Below are 16,871 nucleotides of genomic sequence, written 5' to 3' on the forward strand. Positions count from 1 at the left end.
GGCTGGGGCTGGGGCTGGGGCTGGGGCTGGGGCTGGGGCTGGGGCTGGGGCTGGGGCTGGGGCTGGGGCTGGGGCTGGGGCTTGGGCTGGGGCTGGGGCCGGGGCCGGGACTGGGGTGGGAGCCGGGGCTGGGGCCGGGGCCGGGGCTGGGGCTGGTTTAGGTTCCATTGGCTCTGCTAAAGAACAGTGTTCACAGAGGAGAGGCCACATCAGCAAGAGTCACTGCACCACCCTATAAGGCTCCCTCCCTCCACCTTGTGCAGCTGGGCCCTCTCTTGGACTGAAAGCAGTAACTTACCTATCTTGACCATCTGGGGCAGGTGTACAGGCTCCCCAGCACCTGCTGGACCTACAGCTGCCACTCGGAAGCGATAGGTCTTCCCGGGGACCAGGTCATCCACCACACACTCTGGACCAGGTACCAAGTCATGGCACAACTGCCACTGGCCTGTGGATGCCTCCTTCATCTCCACACGATAACCACATAGACCCCCACCTCCATCACTCATGGGAGCCACCCAGGATAGGGTCACAGAATGGTCACTACGACCCACCACTTCAGCATCTTCAGGGGGGTCGGGAAGAGCTGCATGGAAGAGGGCAGATTAGCACACACATTGAGGCATGCAGTCCTTCCAGCAGTTGCTGCGGTCCAGTACTAGACATTGCATACACTTTGGGGTAGACTTCTTTATGAGCTCTGTAGGACCCTGAACCCAGGGGTGCAGACTGTTTTGGGAAGCAAGGGATGCTCCTGAAGTCTCCATGGATAGGTGTTTGTGCATCTTGGCATCCACCACTAAGGGCAGCCATGGGGACTAGAGGACCTCCTTCCTCTTGACCCTTCCCCCCAAGAGCTAGGCTTAGATCTACAGTAGACAAAGAAGAAGAGGACTGAGTAAGATCTCAAGGGACTCTGGCCTCAGCGATCACTCTAGGATGACTAGGATCATCTCTAGTCAGCCACCCTATTGGGCCTGTGGGACACACTATCCTCGGGCTCTGGGGGATCTAATGGAACAGCACAAAATCCAGTTCTTGATGGTCACCCATCTGAGGCACAGTGGTTAGGGGGTTGAGGAGGTGGGGGTTGGGTGTGCCTCAGACCCAAACTGTAAGGCAGGGATCTCTGCCAACCACTCACCCAACACAGAGAGGCGTGCAGAGGCCACGGCATCCCGTGCTGCAAATGTGACCTCTCCTGCATGTTGGGGCTGGGCATTGCTCAGTGTCAGGGCATGGTGGCTGCCATCTGCGGTGACTGTCCAGTCAGTGTCATCAGGTTGGATGACAGCCCCGTTGATGTACCAAGTAGCCTCACCCACAGGCACCGCCTCACTTAGTGTGCATGTGAAGCAGACCTGCATACCAGCTTTCACAGATGCATCGTGTGGGGGCTCTAGGACCTCCAAGCGCCAGCCTGTGGGGAGAAGGATGGATGAGCATTTGCAGAGGTTGGGGGTGCACCCGAGAAGGATTGCGGGGCCCCTGAACCCTTACAAAGCCTCCTTCAACCCAGCCTCAAGTTGGAGGTGTCTCAGAATGACAATTCACCTAATCATCCTGGATTGGGAAGGCCTCATGTTGGGAAGTCTAGAAGGTCAACAACCCTCACCCACAGGTCCCACTGTCACTGCTCTGATGGCTGCCAGGGACTCTAAGGGGAAAGTCCTGAGTGATTTCAGGAAGATCCATCAGGAAGGTGTCATAGAGACATCCTTTGCCTCCCCATTTCCTGCTCCACTCTCCAGCCCACTGTCTCTAAATCCCTGTAGACCAAGGAGGTCCAGCCACCTATGGGAAGAGCCTGGAGGATCCCTGCCCAGCCAACTCTTCCCCAGACAGGTAGAGCCTTTGTTGGAAGGGATCCTAGAGACATCAGTCTTCTCCCTGGGGTCTCCACCCCTGAAGAGTGGCAGTTCCCAGCGGTGACTCTCTCACATGTGGCTCTCATCCCAGAGGCCTGTCCTCCCATCCTATTGAGTTCCACTGGGCTAACAGCACAGTCTGGGAGGTGGGAAGAACTCAAATCCAACATTCTTCCCTTCCTGCATAGCCTTTGATGAGGGACCTCAGAGGACAGATTCTCAAAGGAGCCCCTTCACTACCACCTCTGCTCACAGCTCAGCCTCCAGTGGAAGAGTCTCACCCTGTCTACCCAACCGGACCCTCCCTCAGCTTGGCACCTCTCACAGTGAGGAATGCGGACGTGACCACATCCCCTGCCAGGAAGGTCACTCGGCAGCTGTCCTGTGGCTTCAGGTTTTTGAGTAGAAGCAGGTGCCGCAGTCCATTCTCAAAGTAGACCACCTCCACCTTCTCTGACGTGTGCACAGGCTCGTCGTCCAGCAGCCAGGTGTGGGCAGCCACTTCAGGCTGGGACAGCTGGCACTCGAACAGAGCCTCACCGCCTTCCAGTGCATCCACGTTCTCCAGGCCACGCAACACCGTGTTTTTGGCTGCAGAGAAAGTGAGGCTTAGGATTTTGTACCTCCAGCAATTCTTCACTAGTGTTTCTTGCAAGAACCACCCCCTTCCCCAACTATAAAGAGCCAAACAGAACAGGACCCCAGCAGCCACCATGGAGGGTGGCATTCAGGGTCCACTGGAGGGGATGGGATCATCCAGCTCGCCCATCCCATCACCCTCTCTCCACATTAGCATTGGGCTCCACACAGCTGAGAGACATCCTGTGTCTCACAGATGGGAAGCCACATAGGTGTTCACAAACCAGAACCTCACAAACCCAGATTCAAGCCCTCTGGAGAGCTGTGTCCTTTCCCACAGTGGGCCTGCAGCTTCAAGATGTGGGCCACACCCTTCCCTCAAGTCCCTAACAAGCACCACTAGACCTCTCCTATGATGCTTTCCTAAATATGTATTGACCGATGATCTCCCAAGTTCATACCCCTCCCCTCTTGCCAATTATGTTAGCCACTTTGTCATAGAAGCCACAAGCTCGCAAGACTGTGCCCTGACCTAGATATAGCTCCGTGTCACCACCCATATAGATATTCTCAGTGTATAGGTCACCTGCATTGCAAGGCTGACGGCCATTGCCTGCCTTTCTACCGTGATTAATTATATCAAGTCTGCCTGCCAGGTGGCCTCACCTTGCACTTGGAGCAGTGCCACAACTCGAGTGCCCGCGGCCTCACAAGAATAGATGCCGCTGTCACAGGGCAGGGCTGACCTGAGGGTCAGCCTGGCTACGGTCCAGTCCTGCTCTATGATGACACGGTGCCCATCAGCGCACACCTCCCGCTCGTTCATCTTCCACGTGGCCTGCACGGGCCGCGAGTACTGGCAGAGGAGCTCAGCTGAGCCACCCTCCTCCACCACCAGGTCCTGCATGGCACTCACCACCTCCACTGTGGGATCTGTCGGCCAACATGGCAGACATACATCAGTCCCTGGGACAGTGCCACCATGGCCCACCCACCTTCCACTGTCTATGTTAGTGGCTTCAGCTGCTGCAAGCATGGAGCTTTGGCAGGCAATGGCGTAGCAACAGGTGCCTGGCATGAGGCCAGGAAGGGGACCCATCATGGCTGCCCAAGAGCCCTACATACCAGACATGCCTCATTCTGCCCATGGCAGATGACAATGTCAGGCTGTCTGTCCAGGCTGGGTTCCTCTAGCCAAAGGTGAACACACAGGTCCCATCTTAAACACACCTGGACTCCAGATCCCAGCAGTCTGAAGCTGCAGCCCATCTTGCCCCTCTCAATGAGTGTAAAGATGCTAGCTGATACCCTTGGGTCCCATCCCATCCCCACCTGTTGAAATCCTACTCAACCAATAGCTGTTCATCCTGGATCTGGCTTACAGGAGGCCTTAGGCAAAGGCACTGAATGGAAGATCAGATGCACTGTTTGGACTCCCTGGTAGCCTTCTGTGCTCCCTGCCCATCCAACTCTTCCCCCAGAAGGGTTCCCACAGGAATAAAAGCAGGTGTGCACAGGGACAAACCAGAACCGGAAGTGGTGGTTTCTCCATCAGGAGCCCAGGAAGCACCACCCCCACACACCGCCCTTTCTAGCTGGGATGTCTAGGCAATGGGGTGGTAAACAAGGTCAGTGTGTAGGTCCCACACAGCAAATGTGCAGGCCAGTCTCCAGCTAAACAATTCATGGAGATTAAACTTCCCATTCAGGAAGTGAATGAGAGCTCATTCTCTGCCCACGCGGGGCTGTCCTGGATACATGATAGGCATAGGGCAATGCCTAGTCTACGGCCCTTGGGGTCAGTACCTGACACTCCTCAATCCCCCATAACTCTGCAGGAGGCATGCGGGGACAGCAAGAGCAGAAGCACCAGCATGGGGAGGTCCCCATTGGCCAATACCTTTGACCAATAACTTGGCTGTGGAGACCAGGGGCCCTGTGCGGAAGGTGATGGTGCCTGAGTCAGCCACCCCCAGGCCCGAGAGCGTGAGGGAGTGAACAATGCCCTCTTGTACAGTGATGGCACTCTCAGGGCTGTTCTGAAGCAGGGTGCCATCCAGCCACCAGCGGGCCTCTGGCCCACCTGCGCGAGATACCTCACAGGAGAACGTGGCCACCTCCCCCGCGAAGACATCCACATTCTGCAAGCCTCGTACCAGGCATAGTGCCGCCTCTGTTCAAGAAGGTGAGAAGGAAGTCTGGGCTGGGGTTCCCTGGGGTCTATGGGCATGGGGATACCCTCATGGACACTGCTGTGGGACTGTGATCAAACACCTAGGCTATTCTCTGTCTCAGTTCCTAACACAGAACTTTCTGAATGTCACAAGTGCTCTTATACATAGCTAATCTATTGATCACATCAGAGGCTATGCTAATGACATGTGAGCTTCAGGAAGGGGCTGGTCACCAGGAAGACCAAGTGACAAGAGGGCTCAAAAGTCTAGCCCTACCCACCAGTCTCAGATAGAGCAGCAAGGCTGGAGGTGAATGTAAGCAAATCTGATGGACTTCAAGACTTGGGGTACCAAGCGCATGGAGCATAATCAGTGGACAATGGATGGGGTACCTGTCGACCGCCCCCCAACAGTAGCTAGTCTCTGACGGTTGCTGTGTGACAAACCAGTAACAGTAACTGGTTCATGACTCTCAGCTGTCCTAGAAAACTGGGCAAACCCAGGAGGACAGTGTGAGCCTCACTCACATCCACTTAGTCAGCAAGCTTAGATTTGCAACTGACTTTGCTGGTGGAGGCATCTCATGGGACTGAGTCTGTAACCAGTGAGTCTGTGCTCCCTTTGGGTAGTGTCAGAATTGAACCAAGTTAAAGTGCATCCAGTTGGTATCTGTTGGAGAATTGCCTAGTGTGTGGGAAACCCACTCTTCTAGTCAGCTGTCCTGTGTTGTACAGAATGGAGAGAGGAACTGCAGTTATAATGTTGTACCCAGCACTAAGGTCCCAAGTGGCTTTGCTGGAACAACCTTGAGATTGACTGATATGGGCCACCTGGAATCTTCTGGGATCAGGTACTACCCAGACCAGAACAGCTTGGACCAGAGGTCCAGAAATCCATCCCAGCCAGTTGGCCTGGAGAAAAGCACAGAGACAATCCACACTGAGCCCAGGAAAAGCCTGTGAGCTAACAAACATCCCACACACAGTTGAAGCACTTCTGTCTTCATCCTCAGGAGGCCAACAACATCTCTCTGTCATCTTTTTCAGAAGGAACAAAGGATAAACTCTACATTTGGGGCTCTTTCTGACAACAGGTGTCTCATCTAACCTAGTGTGGGAAGAAGGAGGCAGCCAGGACCTGTTGCTCCATGACCATGGGGCTCAGTCCCTGGAAGTGGCTCTCCATCCCTCAGGGTATAGACGCAGACAGGGGCACTCTATCTAGATGTCCTCCATGATTCTGCCAGCCTTAGGACTCAGGGGCCTTAATTACTGGGTATACTGCACCCCACCAACCTCCCCTCCACTGCACAGCAGACTCCAAGCTCAGGAGCCTCATTGGCGTTAATGCCCTCCACCTGGTTCCCCTGCATCCCATCAACCTCTCGAATGGATATTTGGGGTAATCACAGCGGATGGATGGCCAAAGCATTCCAGAGCATTAATGGTTTCATAGTTGACTTTCCCATGGCCCAGACCAGATGGGAAAAAATCAACAGTCCTTTTCAACACTTGCTACCTGGAGCCAGGCAAGGAGGATGCCACCACTACCCTGTGTTCCTCTCTGAATGTTGACCGGATAGAAGCCTTCTCGGGGGCAACTGGCAAAGTCCAGATCCCTCTGTTTCATTTGCTTCTATAGCACAGGATTAGACTGAGAAGAGTCAGCCAGGACCCATTTGGAAGGACATCAGTACCCAGGAAGATAGGACAGCCCCCAGGATCACCCCAGACAGCTCCTTTAGAAGTCTTTGCACACAATCTTCCAATGACTGTCCTCTGGCACCAGTTCCCAGCCTGGCCATCACAAAGCTTCCTGGGTGCCGACTTCCCCTTAGGCCCCACAAAACCTCAGATGAGCCAGCTCTCTCAGAATGGGAACATCTAGCCTAGAGCAGCACATCCTGCAGCTCCACGTTGTCCCCCAATAAACACAGGCTCTTTCTGCCCTGCCCCTACTCAAGACAACCATGAAATTCTTCCCCCATCGACTTAAAGGCATTGGCACTTGGCAGCCTTTTTCAACCCCATAGAGTTGACCATGTCAGGTGATCTCTAAAGTTCCAGAGGAAAATGTCATTCAGAATATACTCTGACCTCCATGTCTAGCTCCCCTCAGCGACTGAGGGTTCCATTATAGCAAAGCTACATGTAACCCATCCTGAACTCCTAGACATGAAAGGTAGGAGATCAGAGGTTTCATCCAATGGTGAATAGGTCAAATAAGGTTGGATGGTAAATAAGGGCTTGAAGAGATGGGTAGATGAATGGATGGATGGTGGGAATGTGGTTGGATGAATGGTTGCATAATAAGTAAATTAATGGATGTATATAGGTGGTAGATGGGTGAATGGTTATATGGGTGGATGATAAATGGGTGGCAGGTAGATAGCTGGACAAACAAGTAGCTAGATAAACAGGTAGCATGAAGTGGAAGATGGGTGGAAGATGGATGGAAGGTTGATGAAGAATGGGCTTAGCTGGGAGACAAATGGTGGCTGTAAATGGATGAATGCATGCATGGGAGGCGGGTAAATCAGTAAGTGGGAGGAGGATGGGCGCAACAGTGGGATCACATTGAGAACAGGGCTGGGGCAGTGCGGGATGGTTGCTCAAAGCCGAGCTCTATAGGATGGACATATTCTGGGGACAAGGTGTACTCTACACTGAGGGTTCCTGAAGTCCTGTCTGCTAGGCACAGGCCACATTTATGATGGCCACATCCACACATGTGTCATAGGTGTGTGGTCACACCCATATCTCTAAGCCTTTCGAATAAATAAATGCACATACACATGGACATATATGCACGTACACATGGACATATATGCACGTACACATGGACATATATGCACGTACACGGACCTAAACCACACGGTTGGCCCTTGTCTCCATGTAAGACCCAGCCCAGGCTAGCCAGACTCTCTCGCTTTTCCAGGAGGCAGTGACAATTCTGGCCTGAGATACTACACATTGGAAAACTGCCAGCCCCCATTCAAAAGTCACAGCTAGAAACCTTGGGCATCTAAGCCCCTCTGCAGCAGCTGCAGAGCCAGGAGACAAAGGACACCCACTGGGCGAGGCGGAGGTAGGATAGGGATGCCCACCTGTGACCTTCAGCTGGGCCTCTGAGGAACATGAGCCCACTTGGAGAGTGATGGTTCCAGCATCCTCCAGGGTCACCTGAGGAGGCAGGAGTAAGATGCTTGGTTGGCACCCTGCCCTGTCCAAAAGGGGTCGATCCATCTTCCCAGGCCCCAGTGATAGGGGTTTGTCACTTCCCCAACCCAATGCCCTGGAGGAAGACCTTCCCTAATGACCTCAGAACCTTCTATGTGCAGGCAGAAGCAGGACCCCACCTTGTGCAGAGTGAGCAGGTAGAGTGTGCCCTGCTCCACAGTGATGTCGTTCATCTCGTTGCACTGCAAGGGAACCCCTCCCAAAGCCCAGCGAGCCTCCTGGCCCGAGGCCCTGGACAGCCGGCACCGGAAGTGGGCATCCTGGCCCTCACTGAGCTGCACATCCTTCAGGGGCTCCAGAACGGTCACCTCAGGGACTAGACACAAAAGCATGGGCATCAGCCTTTGCATCTGGAATGTTCTCTCAAATGGTAGAGCTCCCATATCCCTGGAGTCACATGCTACCTCAGCCCAATTCTCAACTCTCTTTCTAGATCTATATAGAGAACACACCCCAGGTTCAGGCCCACAGAGAATCGAGAGGTAACCTAGGACTTGGCATAGTACAGTCTGCAGAATCTCTGAGGGATAGGTAGGTTCTAAGTACCAATACCATATGAGCTTTTGGGAAGCCCACTTTTACCTGCCTACCCGCCAAATCCACCTGTGAAATTACCACACAGGTCCTCACAACCAGAACTTCAGCCTCCCAAGAGCGCCTATCTATCTGTGTTCTCCAAATTTGCCTAAGCCTGAACATTTTTCTCCCAGGAGCTGGAAGCCATGATCCACCAGAGCCAGATACCTCGGACTGTGAGCTGAGCAGAAGATGAATGGTCGCCCACGTGGAAGGAGACAGTACCAGCATCCTCCAGTGTCACACCCTTTAACTGGAGCACGTGGGTACAGCCGTCTGCAAGGACAGCCACCTCTGTCACTTCGTTGCTCTGCAGTGGCAGACCTTGGAGGTGCCACTGCACATCTGTGGCTCCTGCCTGTGACACCTTGCAAGTGAACTCCACATCCTCATCGGCCTGCACCTCCATGTCCACGAGTCCCCGCACGATGGTCACCTCAGGCTCTGGGGGAGGAGCACAAAGGAGAGAGGGTCTTTATCAGTCTGAGCCAAATTCCCATGGCCTCTTCTCCTGAAATCCTTCCTTGACATCCAGGGCTCTTCTGCTCCCTGACACAGCAGGTCACCTGCTGGCTTTACAGCATGGAAGCTGAGCTGAGGAACTTGCTTTCCCCACAGTCCAAGAGGAAAACTGGTTACCGATGGCTGGCCCTGATATCACTGCCAGCCCTGATACTGCTGCCAGCCCTATCTTGGCTACTTCACCATGAAGCAAAACCTACTATAGGAATAAGTAAGGGCTCAAAGAATGCCCCAAAGCAATGCTGAATTTCCTGCTGGCTGGAGAAGAGGAGGCAGGGCCACCTGTGGGGACTGAGGTCTGTCCTGGCTGTTAGGGCCCTTCAGAGAATCAGAACTGGAGGTAGTGCAGAAATGAGGTGGACATGAAGGTCCTGGCCCCAGTGTAAGCTGCACCCAGGAGATCCCTAGGGAGTGGGCATGGTGGGAAGGGCTCAAACTTTCTTCCAGGAGTCTAGCTACTCACCTTTGACTCTGAGGGAGGCCAAGGTCTTCTGGCCACCCACCAGGCAGGCATATTCTCCAGTGTCCTTGGCCTCCAGCCCATGGATCAGCAGCTCACACACAGCCCCTTGGCGCCGCATCTCATACTTGGCACCGACGTGCAGCTCCACCCCCTCCTTGAGCCACTGCACTGGAGTCCCTGGCTCAGCTTCGCTCAGTTGACAACACAGCCGTGCCGTGCTACCTGCTTCCTGCTCTGTGCTTTGCAGGTCGGTCTTGAACTTGGGCTTGGGGGCTGAGGACCATCAAAGAATACTTAGAGCCATGGGTTCCAACTCCCTGACTCTGACTGAATAAGGTCCCCTGCTCTTCAAGGAGATGGAAAGGGCTGGGGCATACACCAACCAGTGGCAGCTCACCTCGGACAGAGAGCCTGGCGATGCTCTGCGTGTGGCCTGCATCGCAGGTGTATTCGCCTGCATCCTCCTGCTCCACCCCATGGACCAGCAGCTCCGCAGTTGTGCCCTCCTGCACCATCTGATACTTAGCACAAGGAAAAAGTTGCAAGGAGCCCTTGCGCCACTCCACACTCACAGCCTCCCGGCTCAGCTCACAGCACAGGCGTGCGGTGGCCCCCTCATCTATGTCCTGGGCCTGCAGTTCCCGGAGGAACCGCACAGGAGCAGCTGCAAGGTTGAGGGACAGCAATGAGAGAAGGTCCCTGACTTGATAAGGCTGTTACAGTCAGGGAATCACCCACAGTAGATCCGTGGTCAGGATTCATGGGACACTATGGCAGGGAGGAACTGCAGAGCTGTATACAGCAGTGAAAGGAGTTTCTGCACCTGAAGCTAGCAGGGAAGGGAGAACACATGGAGGGATGTCCCTGAGGAGCTACAGAGAACAGGAGCAGCTGAGGTCATGGGGACCCTGAAGTGAGAATATAATATAATATAACATAATATATAATATGGGACAGAAAGGGCTATGGGACAGATATGGAGACATGGAAGACTTGGGTCACCTGGCAAGACAGTAGAGAAGCTACCATAGGAGGGACAGCATGAACAATGTCCCGGAACAATGACAGGATGAAGGATTTGCTCAGGAGACCCTCAGAGGTCCAGCTACGGTTTAGGGAAGCAGAGCTCAGGGCTACCACTTTGAGTGAGTTCTGGCTAGGATCCATGAAACAGGGCTGCGACTGTGAAGGTCAGCATGAAAACTGTACCCACACAGCCAGCTCGCAAGCCTGGATGGAGTCAACCAGCCCTGGGCACCCACCTGTGACCATGAGCGTGGCGCTTGTGGTCTGAGAGCCACAGGTGCAACTGTACTCGCCCGCATCCTCGCGACGCAGGTCCCTAAGCAACAGCTCTGCCACACACCCCTGCTGCCGTGCCTCTCGGCGCGTGTCACTCTGCAGCTCCAGGCCACCCTTGCTCCAGACCACGGCAGCGTTGGGGACTGACAACTCACATCGCAGGCTGGCCATGGAGCCTTCTTCTGCTTGCAGATTCTGCAGTGGCTGCTGGAATACCATCTGTGGAGCTGCGAGGAGATGAGAGGCTAGCAGACTCAACTTAGCCTTGCCTCTGAGTAACCTAAGGTACCAGACAGGGTGAGGCTGAGCTCCTCTATAGTCCCAAGGCAGCCCTGGGGTTGATGCAGGATGGGGATGTGGGTCTAGGTGGGCTTCAGGGCAAGGGAGTTGGTGGGGAGGATAGGAAGTACTCAAGATCTGACCCTGGGTGCTTGCTTCCCTTTTAGACAATCCAGTCCCCTGCAGGGCTATATACAAAGGACCCAGGGAGACACTCACATCAGGTCACCCAGAATAGAATCAAGTCTAGTCATGTTCCTACAGACCAGAACCCAGAGAGGGTTTTGTTCTCCAAGATCACCTTGAATCATAGCCTGGCCCTTCCCAGGCTGCTGGTATGGACTTGTCCCTCTGATACTAAGGCACAGTATGTCCCATAGACCCCAGGAAATAGCCAGACTGTGCAAGATCAGGTAGGGTTCTGGAGCAACCACTGGCAACACAAGGAACATGTCCCCACTCTGAAGAGTATGGGACCCATCTGGGGGACCCACCTGTTCTCTTTGGATAACCAACTTACCCCCAGCAAAAGAGAGTATTTGGCTAAACCTGACACATAGAAACTGAAATATGGATGGCAAAGGGTAGAACGTCTGAGAACGTGGTGAGGGAGGGGAGGATTCTGCCCCAGCAGGGTGACTGGTGGTATGAGGACATAAGGGTTGAGGGACAGACGCCAAGACCCTGGAGAGTGCTGTGGCTGAGACAGTCATGAATGAGGTAACCCTGGGGAGAGCTCAAGTAGAACAAGGCAGATATAGAACAAGAACGGAAGTCCAAGACCATCATGTGGCCACAGGAGGCATTTACCCATAATGCTCAGTGTGGCTGAGGTCCTCTCCTGCCCACATGTGCACGAGTACTCTCCAGTATCTTCCACAGTCAGGTCACGGATCTGCAGCTCACACACAGCCCCATCTTGCCTCAGGCTGTATCTGGCCCCGTTTCTTAGGGTCTCAGACCCTTTCTTCCACACCACAGGGGCCTTCTTGCTTAGCTTACACCGCAATGTGACTGTTGAACTTTCTGGGGCCTCTTGGCTTCTCAAGTCTTCTATGAATCTGGCTGGCAAGGCTGGGAAGGACCAAGAAGTCACTGAGAACTTGACACTGGAAGATCATGTACACAGGACACTCACCCACAAAGAACTAGGAACACCACAGAAAACAGGTAAAGGAAGGTATAGAGGGTGGATGGGAGAAAACACTTCACAAGGAACAGAAGGCAGAGCAATAGATTTGAAATGAGATTATGTCTTCAGGAAACAGAATGATTCCAGATAAATGCCAGATGGCCACTGGGTCACCACAGTAGCTGTGTCACATATGAAGTCAGACAGCAATAACACAACATGGAGACACTAAGCCTCAGGTTCAGGTGGTCACACGTGGTCTTTACCCTTGACACTTAGTGTGGCTGAGGTCTTCTCCTGCCCACACACACATGAGTACTCGCCAGCGTCTTCGACAGTCAGGTCACGGATCTGCAGCTCACTCAAGGCCCCATCCTGCCTCAGGCTGTATCTGCCCCCATCTCTCAGGGTCTCTGACCCCTTCCTCCACTCCACAGGGGCAGCCTTGCTCATCTGGCACCTCAGAGTGGCCATGGTGCCTTCTGTGGCCTCTTGGCTTCTTAAATCTTCTATGAATCTAGGGGGCAGGGCTGAAAGGGCCAAGCAGACACTGAGAAGGTGTAATTGGAGAACACCACACACAAGACACACAACTCAGAAAGAATGACACACTATTAAAAAAAACACACACACTGTGAACATGTGAAGGAAGGTACAGATGGTGACAGAGGCAAACTCATGGGGAACAGAGAGGGCAGTGGCACAGATGTGAACATAGAACATCTGCTGGGCATGTGGAAAGCACAGATGGAGATGGCCAGATGACTGTAGTGGTAGAACAGATGGCCACTGGGTCACCACAGCAGCTTGTCACATATGGAGAACAGACATAGCAATGAGACAACATGAAGACACCAAGTGTCAGGTTCAGGTGGCCACAGGTGATCTTTACCCTTGACACTCAGTGTGGCTGAGGTCTTCTCCTGCCCACACACACATGAGAACTCCCCAGTGTCTTCGACAGCCAGGTCATAGATCTGCAGCTCACTCAAGGCCCCATCCTGCCTCAGGCTGTATCTGCCCCCATCTCTCAGAGTTTCAGATCCCTTCCTCCACTCCACAGGGGCAGCCTTGCTCATCTGGCACCTCAGAGTGGCCATGGTGCCTTCCATGGCCTCTTGGCTTCCCAAGTCTTCTATGAATCTGGGGGGCAGGGCTGAAAGGGCCAAGCAGACACTGAGAACGTGGGACTCTTTGAGAGACATGCTGCACAGAACACGAATGCACAAGGAAACACACATTCTGACAAAGGATTTGAGTCAGGGACAGTGAACTAGGGAACAGATGGAAGGAAGCAAGACCCCATGGGTCTCGGTGGTTATGAACATGGGAACATCTGAACAAATGGAAGTAGTGGTGAAGATCTCCAGATAACCCTAGTTACAGGACAGATGGCCACTGAGTCACTACAGGAGCTGTGTCACATATGAAGTCAGACAGCAATGAGACAACATGGAGACACTAAGCCTCAGGTTCAGGTGGCCACACGTGATCTTTACCCTTGACACTTAGTGTGGCTGAGGTCTTCTCCTGCCCACACACGCACAAGTACTCGCCAGCATCTTCCACAGCCAGGTCACGGATCTGCAGCTCACACAGGTTCCCATCCTGCCTCAGGCTGTATCTGCCCCCATCTCTCAGAGTTTCAGATCCCTTCCTCCACTCCGCAGGGGCAGCCTTGCTCATCTGGCACCTCAGTGTTACCATGGTCCCTTCTGTGGCCTCTTCCTTCTTCAGACCCTCTGTAAACTTGGGGGGCAGTGCTAGGGAGGTCAGAAAGACACAGGCGCGATCATTGTATCAGAGCATGTGGTAGTCAAACCACGGATTGCACAGAGAAGACACAGAACTCAACCAAAGGGCACATGTGAATCTGCTGAGAACTCGGTGTGGTATTCCTCAGGTTAGCCTGTGCATGTCTCCACACTGCCTAATCTGCGGCCTCCTCAGGCTTTCTACTTCATATGAACCTGGCATGTAGACCCAAAGGTGGTCAGAATCACAAGGAGAACCTCAGATTTCCTAGAGAATACAGGGGTTCAGGACATGACAGTTAAGACAAGACACACGGGAACCAACAACACAAACCCCACAGCAGCACAAGGCTGTGGGGGAAGCTGCTGCAGATACTGATGTCTTTTGGATAACACAATCCACGAAGCAGGACTGGATTCCACGCAGTGACAGACAAGATGACCTTCATACTGAGACACTGTCACCCAGATCTACGTAGACAGTTGTGGTTTTTACCCCTGACAGTCAGCATGGCTGTTATCTTTGCTTCCCCCCACACACGTGTGTTCTCCAGCACCTAACATGGCCAGGCTGTACATCTGCAGCTCACACATGGCCCCCTTTTGCTGCAGCTTGTATCTGTCTGTGTCCCTAAGAGTCTCAGTTCCCTTCTTCCACTCCACAGAGGCCTTTCTGCTGAGCTGACATTGCAGAGTGGCCGTGCACCCTTCCACGAACTCCTTGGACTTCAGCTCTTCTGTGAATCGTGTGGGCAGGGCTAGGAAGGATCAGATGGACAGAAGCTATGAAACTCCATGAGAGTCTGGACAGTCATTATCTGAGTATCCAGGAAGGAAACAGAAGCAGAAGGGAAGAGGCAGACTCAAGTGTGCGAAGTGAGGTTCCTGTGCTGTGCTACTGAGACGCAGGCTGAGTGGCAGATGAGGGTCATTCCAGACTCATCTTCTCAATTGTTCTTTCTTTGCTCTCCCACCACTAGGAGATATTCCAAGCATTTGAGATCAAGCCATACATGCAATAACATTTCTCAACTGACCTCCATGGTGGGGAATCTCGCAATTGTGATGTCCTCCAGCCTCATAGATGGGATACCCCTTCACACAGGGCCTCCAACTTGGCACTGTTCGTGCCACTGTTCTTCACTACTTTTACTGCTCATCTAATGTCATATTTCCTGTACACCACACTCTTGGCCTGACACTACTAGAGTCACATTCCACCTGTTGGTGCCACCAATGGCTCATGTCACCTGGTCCCAGATAGACTGCAGCTGGGGCTTCCTAGGCATGACTTTGAGCCTTGGATCTGTCCTGTTGTCCTTCCCACTGACTGATAAGAACTGACCCTGAGTATATTTGAAATTGGCTGTACATCACCAAATGTGTATTAAATCAATACAATGTCAGAAAAACTGTACTTGGCAATTGGCCTTTGCAGAGGTGGAAATGTAAAATGAAGTCATCCAGATGAATGATTAAGCCAATAAGAATAGTGTCCCTATAAGACATCTGGATACAAACAAGATGATAGTATAAAGACTTGGGGCCTCCAACTACCTGGGACCCAGTGAGAGGCCTTTCACAGAGTTAACCCTGCTGGCAGTCTGATCACAGGCCTTCAATATAGAAAGGAAATTAATTTCTGTTTTAAGAGTCCTGATCTACTGTCCTTTGTGACGGTGACACAAACAACACAAATTTAAGAATCCTATTGTAACAAACACCTAAGAATCTGGGGCTGTCTGAACAGGTAAAGGATAAAGGCTGGATGACTTTTGAAGTATATATTAGAGAAAATCAACATGGTTGGGAAGAGTCTGGAAATACAGATATTAATGCTGCATCTGGTCAGGCCTCAGACAGAAATGGGAAATGAATCTAGAAAGAAGGAAGGTGACCCTTGTGACAAGAGCAGTGAATGTGGCCATGTTCAGTGCCTCATGGAATGCAGAATTTGGAAACAGTAAAACTGGAGCCCCAAAGGGAGTTTATAGGCAATGTGTTGGCGGTATAATGTGGTTTCTTCTTCCTGCTTATAGTAACAGTGAGAAAATAAGGAGATAAATCAAAGAACTACTAAATAAAATAGAAAAGGAACTGAAGATTTAGAGTATTTACAGCCTATCTATGCTGCTGAGAAGGGGGAGGGAAGAGAGGGAGAGAGGGGAGGAGGAGGGGAAGGGAGAGAGGGGGGGGAGGGGAGGGGGAGGGGGAGAGGGAGAGGGAGAGAGAGAGAGAGAGAGAGAGAGAGAGAGAGAGAGAGAGAGAGAGAGAGAGAGAGAGAGAGAATGTTCTGAATTTCTTCAGAACATCAGTGTGTAAATAATTGTATCATCTCAGTGGAAGCCACAGCTAAAGATGAAAGGCTTATAGGGGCCCCTTTTGTGACCCCATGGGAAAGTGAGGACTTTGAGAATATTTTACCAGTTGAAATAACAGTTAGACTAGAAGGAACAGAGACCAGAGAAAAGGAGAAGGTTATCAAACTTCTGAAACCTAGATGATGAACTAAACAATACAGCCATCCAGTTGCTACATGTGTGACCTTTCAAGTAGATGGCTACAGCTGGGATGGTAGTTCATGCCTGCAATCTCTGCACTTAAGATGCTAAGGCTGGAGATGTCCCACCAGTCCCAGGCCTGACTGTTCTACACTAAGAGTTTCAGGCTAGCCAGGGCTGCATAGAAGTCCCTGTCTCAAGAAAGCAAACACGTTTTTAAAATAGAGTGACTGAGAGATGGATCCAAGGTCAAGAGAGATGCCACAGCAACCAGAGGCCCTAAAAGCCATGGGGGGGGGAGGGGGGGAGGTGCTCTTCTCCTTGACCCTAGGTCATCACTCCACTCAGAGCTAGGAGCGCCATCTAGAGGACAGGAGACAGAGCCACTGAAAATTCTTCTGCCTTAAAATCCAATAGACTTGGGAACTGCAACCCCATAGGNGGATCATTATTATGAACTAACCAGTACCCCAGAGCTCTTG

General features: G+C 52.5%; 1 protein-coding gene across 1 annotated transcript in view; it reads right to left on the reverse strand.

The window, feature by feature from the left end:
* Positions 1–16,871, reverse strand: part of Obscn (obscurin, cytoskeletal calmodulin and titin-interacting RhoGEF) — a 143,937-nt gene that overhangs the window by 46,029 nt on the left and 81,037 nt on the right. The window contains exons 48-60 of the mRNA XM_029483168.1: positions 13,634–13,897; positions 13,027–13,290; positions 12,401–12,664; positions 11,813–12,076; positions 10,684–10,950; positions 9,819–10,085; positions 9,422–9,694; positions 8,605–8,880; positions 7,980–8,176; positions 7,728–7,803; positions 2,187–2,459; positions 1,145–1,420; positions 299–586 (exon numbers count right to left, since the gene is read on the reverse strand). Coding sequence (XP_029339028.1) covers positions 299–586; positions 1,145–1,420; positions 2,187–2,459; positions 7,728–7,803; positions 7,980–8,176; positions 8,605–8,880; positions 9,422–9,694; positions 9,819–10,085; positions 10,684–10,950; positions 11,813–12,076; positions 12,401–12,664; positions 13,027–13,290; positions 13,634–13,897 — 3,249 coding nt within the window. The remainder of the gene's footprint in view (positions 1–298; positions 587–1,144; positions 1,421–2,186; positions 2,460–7,727; positions 7,804–7,979; positions 8,177–8,604; positions 8,881–9,421; positions 9,695–9,818; positions 10,086–10,683; positions 10,951–11,812; positions 12,077–12,400; positions 12,665–13,026; positions 13,291–13,633; positions 13,898–16,871) is intronic.

The sequence above is a fragment of the Mus caroli genome, chromosome 11, assembly GCF_900094665.2.
Source record: "Mus caroli chromosome 11, CAROLI_EIJ_v1.1, whole genome shotgun sequence".
NCBI lineage: Eukaryota > Metazoa > Chordata > Mammalia > Rodentia > Muridae > Mus > Mus caroli.